Raw genomic sequence first — 15,048 nt, forward strand, 5'->3', positions numbered from 1 at the left:
GACCTTTCTATAATCACCTGTACATACAAATGTACAAATGGGTACAATATATTACAGGATATTTTAGGGTACAGTATATCACTGGTGTAATTTCACAAAGTACACCCTCTCTGTTAGTTGTTTTTTTCTTTAAATTTGATTTGCACATATTATTTTGTGATAGTTTTGATCCAAGCATCTATTTATCTATATCTACAGTGTTAAAATACTTTATTACAAGTAACAATTACAAGTCAAAGTACATTTAGTACATTTAGTTATTAAGTATACAAAATATGAAAGTTCTCATTATGCAGAACTGTCCCTTTCAAAGTGTCATATTATTTTATATAATTATGTTATTGGAATATTATTATTGGTTTATTAACTACTTTAATAACACTTTTGGGTGATGTCTGCCTGCCTCTCTCTCTCTCTCTCTCTCTCTCTCTCTCTCTCTCTCTCTCTCTCTCTCTCTCTCTCTCTCTCTCTCTCTCTCTCTCTCCCTGAGACCTTCCAACGCTAGCCACTAGAAGGCGCTCTGCTTACACCAGCTCACCACTTTTCTGTTCCGAACTCTGACCTCTGTGCTTATGTCTGTGGATGGTCGGATCTCATTCGAGGAAAATGAAAGTATTCTTTCAGATTAATGGATTGTCAAGCCTGCTTGACTAGCTGAGCAGCAGCGACACCCACTCTGTGACACGATTTGCGGACGCAGCGGGTTATACAGCTGCTGTCAATATGACCTACATGTGTTAGCTAGCTACTCTGTGTCGGGATTTGTTTTGCTAGCTACATAGCTAGCTAGTTAGCTGTTGGGTAGTCCGCTAGTTAGCAAGCTCTGTCACCGCTAGCAAGTGCTGACGTTAACTTAAAAAAACGTTGCTGTCAAGTTGGAATAATATCCGGCTTTAGAACTTAACGTAACCGTAAATCAGATGACAACCAACCTCTTCGTTCTTTGGGACTCATGACCGTTCCTTTGTCACAATGTTTTCGAGGTTAGTTTTACCAAGTAACGGAACAAGCCGCCCTGAAGTAACGTTACTTAGTAATAGCAGTGAACTAACTAACCTGAGCTAGCCAGGTTCGCCGTGCCCATCGTCAACATTACAGGCAGGCAAGCTAGCTAACTGTACACCAATCAGCTAACGTTAGCCGGGCTATCGAGGATACCGTTTTTTACTTAGCATTAACTTATAAGCGACGGGATAACCGGCATCGGTTTCCAGCGACAATGGCTAACGTTACAGACCTGCAAACAAAATACAGCAAGCTGGCACAGGAGTACTCCAAGGTAAAACACCGCTTATGTTCGCCCTTTTAATACTGATACAGTTAACGTCAGTTGTCATTGTTAAATACACAGTTATTGACAAGGCTGGAACACAATGTGTTACCACAACGTGGTAGCCACCTTCTAGTACTGTATCAATATGCATCTGTAATCAATGAGAAATGTTACCTAAACATATTTAGCTACACATATAGCTACAATACTGGGGCCTCATTACAGAAAATAATTCATTATAAAATGGACTTTACTGGAGTGGATGCCATAGTTGAAGCTGACCATGCAGACCTGTCAGGGAAAAGAGATTCACTTAACTGGGAGTTTAATACACTTAGCTGAAACCAATGCACCCAGTAGCCCTGCAATAAACCATATCTTCATGAATGTTATGTTGTTTTAAAGAGCTGTTGATTCAACTACAAGAACGTTATGGTCATTTTGGAAGATATAGTTTGTGGTGCAGTTGAATTATATTTCCTAAGGCTGAGACATGTGTTTTTACAAGAAAGACCTCTAGTGTAATACAATGGGATTCAACAAACCAACAAACTACAGCCTCATAATGACCATACAATTTAAATCAACTCTGAGACATTACAACATTATAACTTTCATGAAGGTAGGGTTTAATGTAATTCAGAAGGAACTGGTGTACCTAATAAACATATAGCCTAGACAACTGAGTGTACACTAATTTGATATTGTATATATCAATATAGTACAATACCAGATATTGTATAGGATTGTGGTTATCATGGCGTTTAGCTTGAATGTTGTCAGTTCATTATAATATGTGCTACATTTTAACATGTTAAGTAGCTAAAATCATGCTGTGTCCAAGTGCTATAAAAAAAATCTTTAAAGGTTAATTTGTTAACAAGTGACAGTAAAGCCTGTGAGTCTGCATGATTTCTTGTGAGCTGTTTGCGCCCTTTGTTTCTGTGTCAGCTGACAGCACGGGGAGTGTGTGCTGTTTCCTGTTCAACTCTGATCTCCCCGTTAGCCAGGCACCATATCCTGCTCAGGAAGTGCTGACTATGTAGCTGTCACACATACTGCTGTTATGCTGAATTAAGTATGCGTTTAAAGGCCACTAACCATATAGCAATAAGCACTGAGTTTAAATGATTTTGGTGACTCTACATGTTATGCAGAATAGCATGAAAAAACAGTAACCACACATACACAAGCAGAGATTTTCTGTGTAAAGACAAATGTGTTTTAAGCTTAAAATGCTGCATACACACATACAACACCATTATTTATTCAAAAACTGCCTTTGCACCTCAATCCTGACCATTGATACCATGTTATATTACATTAATCTCTCATCCTCTATGTTGTTTACAGCTCCGTGCCCAGAACCAGGTGCTAAAGAAGGGAGTTGTGGATGAACAGGCCAACTCTGCCTCATTTAAGGTAAACTGACATATACAACAGAAAAAAAGAATTATGATCTCCAGCTGTCATTAACAATTTTACTACTGATACAGGCTAGATAAATATGCCAGAACTATGTTTTGGAGATTCCATATTATATAATGAGCTGTAATCCTGTCTTTCTATAATTAAGTACAGTACCAGTCTAAAGTTTGGACACACTTTCCCATTCAAGTAAATGAGAAAGCATGTCCAAACTTATGACTGGTACTGTACATTATTAGGTTGCCAGGCTAATCATAAGGCCTGTTGAAGAAGTGCAAACAACTATATTTTCATATTTGCTAAACAAATCCAGATGGTCACTTTATCTTACTAGTACGTAATGCAGTGTTGCTATTAGTTATGCTGAAGTTGCACAATGTTAGCGCTGCCATATTTGCCAGGGAGCCTTTTTTTCAATCAAAGCAAGCTCTGCAACATCATCATGTCTTAGAGGTAGTGATTTGCTTAATGTGCTAGTTGGTATGAAGACATCTACAGCAAGTTTAGGCGTGACCTGTTTGTCATTATCCTCATCAGGAGCAGCTGAAGCAGAGGGACCAGAGCCTGAGGAAGCAGGAGCAGGAGATGGACAGTCTCAGCTTCAGGAACCAACAGCTGGCCAAGAGAGTGGAGCTGCTGCAAGAGGAGCTAGCTGTCAGTGAAGCCAAGGGCAAAAAGGGGAAGGTGATCATGAGGGGAAATAAGGGAGAGACCACACAGTTGGGTAGAGGGAACCGCATGTATTCATATAGCCAAAACATTAGTTTTAAGAGTGATTATGAAATTTGCCAACTCAGTAATGATTATGATTAAACGCTAATGTTTGTAGAGCCAAAAGATCGTTATTTACAGCTGCTATTATACCACTACCCCCTACAGAGTAAAGCAGACTCTCCCTCACAACATGGTCTGGAGACCCAGAGTGTTTTTGATGAGGACCTGCAGAAAAAGATAGAAGAAAATGAGCGACTTCATATCCAAGTAAGCAGCCGAGTTGTGTTTATATTGGTCTGTCATTGTTCTGTATATGCAGTTAATGTATTGGTGAGGCCATGCATGCGATGGCTCTGTTTTTCGCTGTATACACATTAGTTCTATGAAGCAGACGAGCAGCACAGGAGGCAGGAGGCCGAGCTGATGACACGACTACAGGAGCTGGAAAAAGAATCGGAGCAGCACCAGGCTGTTGTAGACGGACTCACCGCTAAGTACATGGAAACAATTGGGCGGCTGCAGAGTGACAAGGCACGTTTAGAGGTGAGGATGAACCGGAGGAGGATGAAGTACATTATATAAGTGTAAGTTAAATGAAGTTTATTAAAATGTGTGTATTTTTTCCCCTTTCTTCTGATAGGTGAAAGCACAGACCCTGGAGAGGGAAGCAAAAGAGTGCAGAATGCGAACAGAGGAGTGGTACATCATCCTTTTTATTTATGGTTTGAGATTAATTTAATCCGCCAACATGGTGTTAGAAAACCAAAAAGGGTGATTTGCATATCGGAGGTACTTATCCATACTCCATGTAGTTACAGCATATTCAGGTAAACTCCACTGGTGGATACTAGACCGAGAAAAGTGTTGAAAGGATCTGGGAAATATATGGTCACATATCAGCATCCTTAATTTTAGAGAACTGGATTGGGATTTAGTTTTTGACATAAACCTTGGGAATATACATTTCACATTATACATGTCTATTGTAGTTATTTGTTGTTGCTCTCTTTCTGCAGTCAGCAGCAGTTGAGGCGGTGCCAGTCAGAGCTAAACAGACAGGTGAAACAAAGCAGCAGTGTTATCCAGGAGAAAGTGCCCTTCAATGACACAAGTGAGTATCTGGCACTGAGCCACTTGGACAAAAACGATCTGCTACAGAGCAAACATCTATTTGAGAACATCTATGTCTTTGTCACTGATACCATTACACCATTCTGCCCAGGAGTAAATAGTGTAATGCTACTACAAACTGTAATATTGCACGCAAGGAGGCAGGAGGCTAAACCATTTAAGCTATGTTTGAGTCAAAAAAGTTCAGTGCAGGGACTGAGGATCTGCTCTGGTTTAACTGCTTTTATCTCCCATTCTTCAGAATTTGGTGACTACAACAGCCTAAATGTGCCACCACACAATCGAAGGCACCAGGTGAGTGAGAAAACAAACCCAATATTGAATGGGTTTATTGTGCATAGAGATGGTCCAATACCATTTTTTGCTTCCCGATACTGATTCCGATACCTGAACTTGCGTATCGGCCGATACCGAGTACTGATCCAATACCAGTGTGTCATATATTTTATTATGTTTTAACAACTGTATGGATGTGATATGATTTCTATCTTTGTTGTCAGTCTGGCTCAGGTTAAACTCTTTGTGAAACATGAACAAACACAAACAATGAATGCCACAGAACTTTCTTTTATTATCCAGTTTGACAGTCAGTTATAACGAAAAAAGAACATAAATAAAGTACTTTAACGTAGATTTTCTTTAGGGCTTTATTACGTGGTATCGGATCGGTGCATAAACTCCAGTACTTACCGATACCAGTGTTTTAGGCAATACCGATACTGGTATCGGAACATCTCTCATTGTGCACATGCATCTCATTGGTCTAAAGAGAATATGTGTGTCATTTTGCGCAACAGCTTATCTACTGTTGTCTAAAATTACGATTATATTTCATAATATAGACACCCACAGTCAGTAGCGGAGTGGCAATCGGGAGAGTCGGGACTTTTCCCGGTGGGCCGGTAGTGTTTCAAGGCCGCAAGGGCCGGTCTGATAATAGTTATACATGGCACGTTCTTAGCAACACCATCCGGCGGCCTGGTGTGCGGCTGCTACCCACTGGTCAAACTGTGCAGCCTCTGCTCAACCCGTACGGTGGACTGCAGCAGCCTCTTATTTCAATACAAACACAGGATATTCAGAAAGCATTAACGAAGCGCAGGTCACAACCGTGTCTAGGATTTTCAGAAATATAGGGGGATCAGTGAGTGGCCCCTCCCCAAATGGCATAGTCCTGGTCGGCCTATGACATAAAGCCATCAAACACCTCTTTTTTTTTCCCTCATCACGTTTGGAAGTCTATCCGTAACGTTAACAGACATCGTGTGATTCTAATGATGGAAAGCCAAAAAAGGAAAGGGAAAGGAAAGAAGGTCAGGCTCAAAAGGGGAAAAAAAAGGATTGTGTTGCTACCGAGGGCCGGTGGTCTACGAAATTTCCCAGTAGATTTTTTTGTCCTACTCCGCCGCTGCCCGCAGAGTACCCACCTTTTTATTTTACAAAACATATTAATTTGTTGTTTATAAACTAATAACCAAGGACTCTGACAATAATGCTCAGCTGCGATCAAATACTGAATGAAGGCAATTCTGCGAATTCAGTTATAGAGTTGAGAAAGCTGTTCTTGACATTGAAATTTTTATCGAAATCCTGCCAATTATTTTTTCAATGAATTAAGTGGTCAATAAATTGTCAGGAAATAGTGAAAGGTGTCTGCAGATGCCTTGTTCTATGGTCTAAAACCCAAATGCATTCAAATAACTATCACTTTAGACAAAGAAACTTAACAAATCCACACAATTTAGAAGCTGGATCTTGAAAAGGTTTGATGTCTTTACTTAAAAAATTATTTTAAATTATTGAGTTATCGCAATAGTTGCTGATTAATTATCTTTTGATTGACTAATCAATTAATCACCCAATTGTTTAGCAGAAATAATTACCATTTGTCACAGGTTAGATCATACAGCTGAATTGTTTTAGAGACAAGACTAAAACATTGAGTGTGTGGGTTGTGTGTTCTTTCTGTGGTTTTAGCTTAAAGCCCGGGACTTGTCAGGTCAGGCCCTGAGCTTTATTCAGGACCTGGTGGCTGCTCTGTTGAACTTCCACTCCTACACAGAACAGAGAGTGCACATCTATCCCCTGGACTCCTCCATTGAGCTCATCTCCCCACTTAACCAGAAGGTGAGGCAACCGTACACAAGAAATACAGGCTGCCTATCATATCACAGGTGTACAATAACGCCAGCTATAAAGGACAGCAGCAGTGGTTTTCAGTTTACAAACTAAAGGCACGATTCCTCTCTCTACCTAGTTTTCTCAGTATCTACATGAGAATGCAGCCTATGTGCGCCCCCTGGAGGATAGCTGTCTGCAGTTACACCAAAGCATCACAGAGGACACCGTCACAGTACTGGTAAGTGGTTTTTGGACAGGGAGCTTGTGTGGCCATGTTCATGAAGCCTGCTTATAGCCATCTATTTATTTATTATTTTTTTTTCTTGAATTGAAGGAGACTGTGGTCAAGCTGAAGAGCTTCGCTGATAATTTCTCATCATACACCCACTTTCTTCAAAAGATTCTTCCCTACCAGCTGAAAAGGTGTGTGTGTGTGTGTGTGTGTGTGTGTGTGTGTGTGTGTGTGTGTGTGTGTGTGTGTGTGTGTGTGTGTGTGTGTGTGTGTGTGTGTGTGTGTGTGTGTGTGTGTGTGTGTAAAAGAGAAATGGAGAAGGCTGTATTGATCTTCTCTTCTCTTTTCAGTCTGGAAGAAGAGTGCGACACACCTCTTTGTACTGCTGCCCTTACTGCGAAAAACCAGGAGTTGCAGAGTGACATGAAGAGAGTAACTTCTGTGTTTGAGAAACTGCAGAGCTACATTTATCTGTTGGCCTTACCCAGTAGGTTAACATAGATAATTTAGTGTATATATAGTTAAAATGTGATTAGAAAAAATACTTAGTAAATTAATTATATAATATAAAATATATATATATATATATATATATATATATATATATATATATATATATATATAATTGTGAAACATAGAAAAACTTTAAAGTATCTTGAAGTAGTTTGATTTCATGGAAAGAACAGGTGCTGTGAAGTGATATGATATGCTTGTTTTACAAATGTGTGCAATGTGTCTCAGGTGTTCGGCAGGATGCCATGCCACAGAGCAGCACCTCAGCTGTCTTCACCCAGCTGGCTGCCTGCCTACACAGTCTTCACGATGCCATTAAAGGTGAGCAGCACCGTGAGCCATTTCTTATCCGGAGCCTTCTGCAACCAGCGTGACACAGATTCCTTCATGTAACCACCTAAGTGCCGTTGCCATTCATAAAAGTCAGACACATTTTCTCTTTTTACAACAATACCCAGCAGCCCAGTTTTTGAAGTGTAAATATCCAGAGGCTTCAGTGTAGCATCCATCACACTGCGATGCCAAATGGAAGTATAATTTAGTGCTCTCTGGCATAGAAGAGTCACTTATGTGTACAGCTGACACATTTAGCTGAGTGGAAATGTGTTTATGTAATGAGTACCTTTTGTCTTGGTTCTTGTGGGGACAGTAATTGTGGTCAAATATACACTAAAGACATGCAGTTTTCCAATATAAAATCAAATCTGTAACACATCATTTACACACCAATCAGTAAGAGAGCGTTTCAAAACAGTCGTCTTTTGATTTAAAAAGATGATAAAAATGTCATATGTAGCTGTTGAAGCTAAAGATGGGACTCAAAGCCAACAGATGCTCTAAATGCTTCTTCTACTGTTGTGATTCCTCCCTGTGTGTCCAGAGATGTCAAAGCATTACAACCAGAAAGCAGGCTTAGAACAGGACCTCCCCACTATCACCCAGAAGCTCTGTACCACCACAGAGTGCCTGCTGGGATCGTTGGGCTCTCTGACCAGCAGCACTGGCAAGGTATGGCCAACAGGGGGCAGGCAGCTGCCAGGTTTATATTCCCTATATGGTATGTTCAAACAGCATGTGTTATTTGTTATCTGTAATGCACAAAAGCTTACTTTTAAGTAGCAGTGAGATTTGGATCACGTTGGTAATTTTGCCACCACAGTATGACAGGACTCAGGTGTGCAGCGGTTAAATGTTCAAAGATACAGTCCAACTCGCAGCTTGTACAGCTGCTCCCCCGTCAGAGTAAAGGGATAAATGATTTCTCTTAGTGAATTAAGTGAAGCGTTGGCTGAGATGTGTCTGCTGAATAACACGCTGGCACACGCTGTGTGGAGTGAGCTGCATTTTGAGAGTGATCATCTCTGCAGGCAAAAGCTTACTGTAATTGCTCAGACATTTATCATCCTGGACACTTGGTGGTGTTATCATCTCTCTGCTGTAAACACACCGGTCAATTTGAGGCTAAACAGAATGCTGAGTAAATGCATTGAGATATGCATCATTCGTGTTTCTTTAGCTAAGGAGGTTGCAAAAGATCTCTTTAATTTTAATGATATGAGACATTACATCACTGTTTTGTTGCAGATTGCCACTTTCTTCAGCAACAACTTGGACTTCTTCACATCATCAGGCTACAGTCCAAGAGGCAGCACAGTACCCCTTAACCCTTTGCAAGCAGAGAGCATGCTGGCCAACAAAAAGAAAGCAGCTGCCTATATCCATGCTATCAAAAAGGTAAGTGTATGCTTAAATCCGCTGGTAGCTCATGACAAAGTGTGACTGAGCTTATTCTTTCTTGTATTAATAAATGACGTCTTCCCACTATACTTCTTGTTTTGTTTCTTCATTCAGGCCAGGCCGCAGTCTGTTCCATACAAAGAAGCCCTGTCAAACCGTCGTATTCTCACCAGCTCCACTGAGAGCAGAGAAGGTCTCACTCAGCAGGTATGACACTCAACTCAAAAACTCTTTTTTTTTTTTTTAAACATTTACATTGATTGATTTAAAGATTTTTCTAATCATTTTTCAAAGAGACACGCTGGGCCAGATGTACTGATGTTTTTGCGCCCACTTCAGGAGTATTTGTTTCGCAACGTGCGCGTAAAAGCATGGCGAGGTATGTACAAACAGGCCACACTGAGGTAAAAGCGCAGACTGCCTGTTGTGGGAACTGAAAATGGCAAATTGCGCTTTTCCGTTTCATGCATATGCATTCACGGGAGGGCCAAGGGGAAAGTAGGAGTTTCCCATAAAGAGATGGGAGGGGAAGCATAAAGTGCGCCTAATTATGTATTCCGCGGTATGTACAAAAAACGCCTGTGAAAGCGCGCCTCTAAATTGCGATGAAAATTCTCCGCCACTTAAAAGCAGGTGTAAACCTGGAAGCGGGTTTCCTCGCATAACAAAATGCAATTAATATGTCTGTGCCACATGAACAGGGCCCTTACGTGTCAACAAGATGCGTTTTCAACTCAGACATTGTTTAAATTCACCTACCCTGGTCCCTGTCTCGATCCTGCCGGTAGCTAGCTTGCCCTGCTAGCTGATAGCTGCTAGCTGCTAGCTGCCGTCCGGTGAGTGTATTCAGACAGGCTTCTGTGATAATCATCCCAATAACAATCCACGGAGCGGCGGTGGTGTGGCTATGTCCTCCAGAGGACAGGTCATGTCACGTCTTGAAGTGTATTCCCCCCCTAAAAAAAACAGTAGTGTGGTAGTAGCTGTTAGCTGCAAGCTGCCCTCCGGTGAGTGTGTACAGCCAGATAGCCGTTAGCCGTTAGCTGCCGTCCGGTGAGTGTATTCGGCCAGTATTCTGTGATGCTCTCATGCAGCCTCTGTATGAGTTTGTTTTGTTTTTCTTTATTTTTCTTTTGTAAATGTGCCCAGTTCCATATCAACCTGCTTCAATTTGTCACTTCCTCACCAAGTTTATTAAGTACAAAGTCAGAAAGATTATTGTACAAAGATAGAGCTTATTAGGCTTTTGCCATTTGAGCCTTCAGGTTTTGGAGGGAACAGAACCTCTTTTGCGAAATGTATTTTGTAAAATCTTATTTTAATTCCTTTTGATCTGATTAAAATGTGCTTTAAAAAATGTTCCAAAGATTGTATTATTACAAACGTCTTTGTTATATAGTTTCCCCATTTCTTACTAAATACTGCTGCCCTTTCACTTCTCACAATCTTTGCTCGTCCCACAAGCTCACTGTCCACTGGTGTGCTCTCCCCGTTGGCCTCCTGCAGGTGCATCAGAGCCAGGAGAAGATTGCTCGGCTGGAGCAGGAGAAGGAACACTGGCTCCTGGAGGCCCAGCTGGGGAAGGTGCGGTTGGAAAAGGAGAACCAGCGCATTGCCGACCTGGAAACGCAGCTCGCAGCAGCTCTCGGGGGAAGTCCATACTCACAACCAGCTGCAGCCAGCACACTCGCACAGAGCCATGAGGAAACGGAGAAAGAGCAGAAGCCTGCTGGGAGAGAGACTACACTCTGCACCAGCCTGGTACAGTCACTCTATTGGCTGTCGTACTTAGTTTTCGCTAGCAGGGGACATTTTCTGCCCATGGCACTGGTGTCTGATTCATGGCTGATTTGCTTCAACAAAGGGAGTATTATCATTCTTTTCTTGTAGCTCCCACGCTAAGCAAGTTTTTTTTGCTTAATAAAACTCAGACTTCCAGTGTGCTGATGTGGCAGATTAGAAGAATACAATTGTTTATGCAAGTCAATGCAGAGTTCACAGTTCAGTTACAATCCAGAGCAGTTTGACTCACTAGTCTCTGTACTACTTGTGTATTAGCTTGTATGGTTATTCAGTGTTAGAGGCCTGTCTGAGCTTGAAGTGGATTTTATAACATATGATCTACAATGAAGTTCCTGACATATGTCTCTCTTTTGTCTTGTCACCAGGTTGGCATGTTGTGCACAACACCTACAGTTGAGCATGTAAGCTGTCATACACTTTACAACCATATTAACAATTTAATTTTAATGCATGATACTTCTCAGAAGGAAGAACTATCTTATCCAGCTGGATGTTGTGTCTGTGTTTGCAGATGGGAGACGAGGAGTCCAGGGAGCAGCTGATAAAGACTCACTACATGGCCAGAGTGGGCGAACTCACCACCCAGCTCCAGATTTCAGACAGCAAAGCTGTGCACTTTCACTCTGAGGTAAAGCCCTAACTAAACTGCTCATTATATCAAATAACTGACCTTTTCATCACACACAGCCTTGCTAACATTGCATGTCATCTGGAAACAGATATGGAAACTCTTATAACCTCCACTAAACGACCAAATACATTTAGTGCAGAACAGTCACTTGCCCTGCTTTCTCATGTGTACTATTTTTGTCTGCTTCTTTAACTTGCTTGAGAATAGAGAGCATAAAATCTGAACCAGAAGTGAATCTTGTTTCTCTGTTCTTTCCTCGTTAGAAATGTTTTTTGAGTTCCATTATTACCAAGTGTTGCCTTTTTTTCCCAAGAAACTGACAGCATATATTTTAAGTCTTACTGTGAGGCTTGATCTGAATGTAGATACTTCTCTAAGTGACATCTGGTCCGTTTGTGACTAACTGGCATGTCAGTCATCCACATTTTGTACCGTAGCAACAGAAATGCACCTGATCTTGAGTCGGTGTCTCAGATATTAAACTGTCACTGTTTCAAACATTGTGCATTTACCTTTGGTGTTGTCAAATATACCCATTACTCAAAGAAATGTCTCCCTTTATTGCTTATAAGATTTGTAAAGTATGCCAGACATGCGTTAAACCTATCGGGACAGCAATTGTTTGCTTTATTTTTTCCCTTTTGTAGTGTCGAGCTTTGGCCAAGAGATTAGCCATTGCAGAAAAGTCACGGGAGACTCTGACCGAGGAGGTCAAACTGGCTAATCAGAACATCACACGCTTGCAGGTAAAAAGCAGTCTCATTACCAAAGAGCTTCCTGTCTAAGTATAGACATTAGCCTTCTCCCAACTGAGAAGACATTGTAACTGTGATGTCTCTCACGCAGGATGAGCTGGCTACGACAAAGAGGAGCTACGAAGACCAGCTCAGCATGATGAGCGACCACCTGTGTAGTATGAATGAGACTTTGAGCAAGCAGAGAGAGGAAATCGACACGCTCAAACTGGGCAGCAAGGTACAACACTTAGATTTCTCCTGTGTTTGCCTTTTTATCCTTTTAAATTCAAGCTCCTGTCAATTCAAGTGTTGCCTTTCAAAATGTAGCTTCTCTCTCAGGTTTGTTTTTAGCGGTCACATGCCGTCAGTCAAATACATCTAAAAGCTCTATCATTAAAGAGGAGTGATCAAAATCCAGTGGCTTCAGGGAGTGTGAAGGATGATTTCAGTTTTGGCAGTGAAATGTGACCTTGTAAAGTTTCTGTCAGTAATGAGAACTGGGAGGTCAACGGTGGTGTTGTGGTCGCTGCCGGGATCTGATGGGAAAAGCACCTGTTGGAACCATCTGAAGAAGTCGTTAAGTTAAAGCTGCAGATATGGAGAGGCCCGTTTTTTAAGCGTGCATGTTCTTGCTTGTGTGCGCACAGATGGTTTGTGTGTTGGGAAGTTGCAGGACAGAACATGTTTGTGAGCTGAAGGTGGTGATTTTCCCTTGAAGGCCAGAGACCAGCCTCAGCACGATTTTTAGATTTTGAATCCGAATGCAAAACAAATTTGAGCTATTTCAACTTGCTGCACTTAAACGCAACACAGTACTTAAAGTCTTGTACCAATCCTGGAAATTACTTGATTTACTTATTTTGCAGAACTGAGCTCATGTTTTTTGTTTCCTTTAGGGAAATGCCAAAAAGAACAAAGGTCGCTAGAGACGTCCCCTAAACTCTGGCTCCATTTTGGCATCACAAAGGGCACCTTGAGAGAAGATCTGGTTGTGGAGCCTCCCGGCAGCGTCCTGGTACCAACACTACCACTGTCACCAAACCACAGGACGGCTACATGAGCCTCAGATTCCTCCACTGTCAGGCAGTGGCAATACAAATGTACTTGTATGGAGGCTTGAACATGTTTGACTGAAGAAGCTTTTTTTCCCCTTTTCCTTGTCACGGCACCAGTTATAACACAACATGATTTGCTAAAAATGCTTTCTGAAACTGTACCGGAAGCTTCTGCTTGACCTTTTGGCCAAAGCAGGATGGGAGAGAAACAGCTTTCCCCCAAAAGGGACAGAGGAAGATAAACAGTGGGAACAGTTAGAAGTTGATAATGTCAAGACTTGAAGACCAAACCCTGTTGATCAGTGTGTGTACTTTTCCTGCTTTTAACGTACGTGTGAGAGAAAATTAAACTGCAAAGCTTACTGCTTATCTGTGGGTGTAGGCGAACAGAGTAAATGTTGGTGTGGCTGTATGTGTGCACAGTGTTGTCTCCTAGTGTGACTGTGGCATCAGGCTTTACAACATGTGAGTATTGTTTTACACTTAGATTTTAGATTAAATTTGAGATTATTTGTGCAAGTGGTTTCAAGGGCCTGTATGTGTTCATACAACATAAAACCCCGTACAACACATGCATATATCACAAGCTTCTGTAAAGAAGGGCTTTAAAAACCTGAATGAACAACTAACAAAGACACACTTTAATTATTCCTCATTTTGGAAGACTGTCAGTCCTGTGGGAGTGGAGAAAAGACAAGAAAAAATGTCTGCCTTTAAGCACTGATTAACCTAGATGAAAAGGGGTAGGATGGACAAGTCGGAGCTCGTAAATGGTGTCCGTCTGTCTCTGTGAAGTTACTCTTAAACAATAGATGTTTTTATCACCAAAGTAAGTTGGATGTGCACTCAGAAGCCTGGTGTGGCACAGCGGTCAATAAATTCATGTTGTAATATGAATGGACATAAGGGTCAATATGAAATTATTACTCATTTGAAATCATGATATAATTGTACTTATGTATGTATGTGTATATATATATATGTATGTATGTATATATATATATATATATATATATATATAAAAATAAGTACAATTATATCATATATATGTATGATGGTACAATTTCTTATTTTTCACAAAATTTGGAAAACAATCTGCAGCTAGAGTTTTGTGTGTCTCCTGTAAGGCTAGATTACTGGAAGTGTCAGAGGGGTTGGCCCATACTGTAACTGGTTTTTAAACATCTTTGACTTGTAGTGACATGAAGAAAAGAAAAGAAAAGCCCAGCAGTTGTTAATTCAAACCCCTATTTGCCAGTCTACACCTGCCAGCAAACTTTTGATCATAAAGATTTGCCAAGAGCCCCGAAACTGATAAAAAATAATAATATATGTATTCTCACAATATAACCTGTTCAAAAGCACATATAAATATGTGAAACAAAATAAAAAGCTTGTCCAACATTGAAATGCTTCATGTTATTAAAGATTCTGTCTGACCTAACTTTTCTTGCTGCATTTCTGGGAGTTGGAGGAGACTGGAATTTTAAATTGCTTATAATTTATAAAAAAAAAACAAAAAAACAGCCAGTAACACCCTAACCACTGGGAAATGAGGCAGCACCACTGAACTGGACAGATGAGAACTGGAAGATTACTGTTTGATGCCGTCATTTTGTTTTGGAAGGAAAAACGTGTCATTTTATTTGAATTCATGATGCTTTTATGTACTC

At 40.9% G+C, this 15,048-nt stretch overlaps 1 protein-coding gene across 3 annotated transcripts; it reads left to right on the plus strand.

Moving 5' to 3' along the window:
- Nucleotides 1-557: 557 nt before the first annotated feature.
- Nucleotides 558-14,819, plus strand: ppp1r21 (protein phosphatase 1, regulatory subunit 21). Of its 3 annotated transcripts, none has more exons than XM_078272855.1 (22): nt 558-1,279; nt 2,627-2,695; nt 3,239-3,385; nt 3,581-3,682; nt 3,794-3,958; nt 4,056-4,114; nt 4,432-4,526; nt 4,788-4,840; nt 6,524-6,673; nt 6,804-6,905; nt 7,002-7,090; nt 7,250-7,386; nt 7,641-7,733; nt 8,293-8,420; nt 8,997-9,146; nt 9,264-9,356; nt 10,656-10,910; nt 11,318-11,353; nt 11,464-11,580; nt 12,231-12,329; nt 12,430-12,558; nt 13,217-14,819. In XM_078272855.1, the coding sequence occupies exons 1-22, from the start codon at nt 1,220-1,222 to the stop codon at nt 13,244-13,246; spliced, it is 2,358 nt and encodes a 785-aa protein (XP_078128981.1). In that variant the 5' UTR covers nt 558-1,219; the 3' UTR covers nt 13,247-14,819. The 3 variants fall into 3 exon arrangements, with proteins under 3 accessions (XP_078128981.1, XP_078128982.1, XP_078128983.1); XM_078272856.1 differs by having other exon boundaries at nt 3,794-3,946; XM_078272857.1 differs by having other exon boundaries at nt 3,239-3,355.
- Nucleotides 14,820-15,048: the final 229 nt, after the last annotated feature.

The sequence above is a fragment of the Sander vitreus genome, chromosome 17 (genome assembly GCF_031162955.1).
Source record: "Sander vitreus isolate 19-12246 chromosome 17, sanVit1, whole genome shotgun sequence".
Classification (NCBI taxonomy): Eukaryota; Metazoa; Chordata; class Actinopteri; order Perciformes; family Percidae; genus Sander; species Sander vitreus.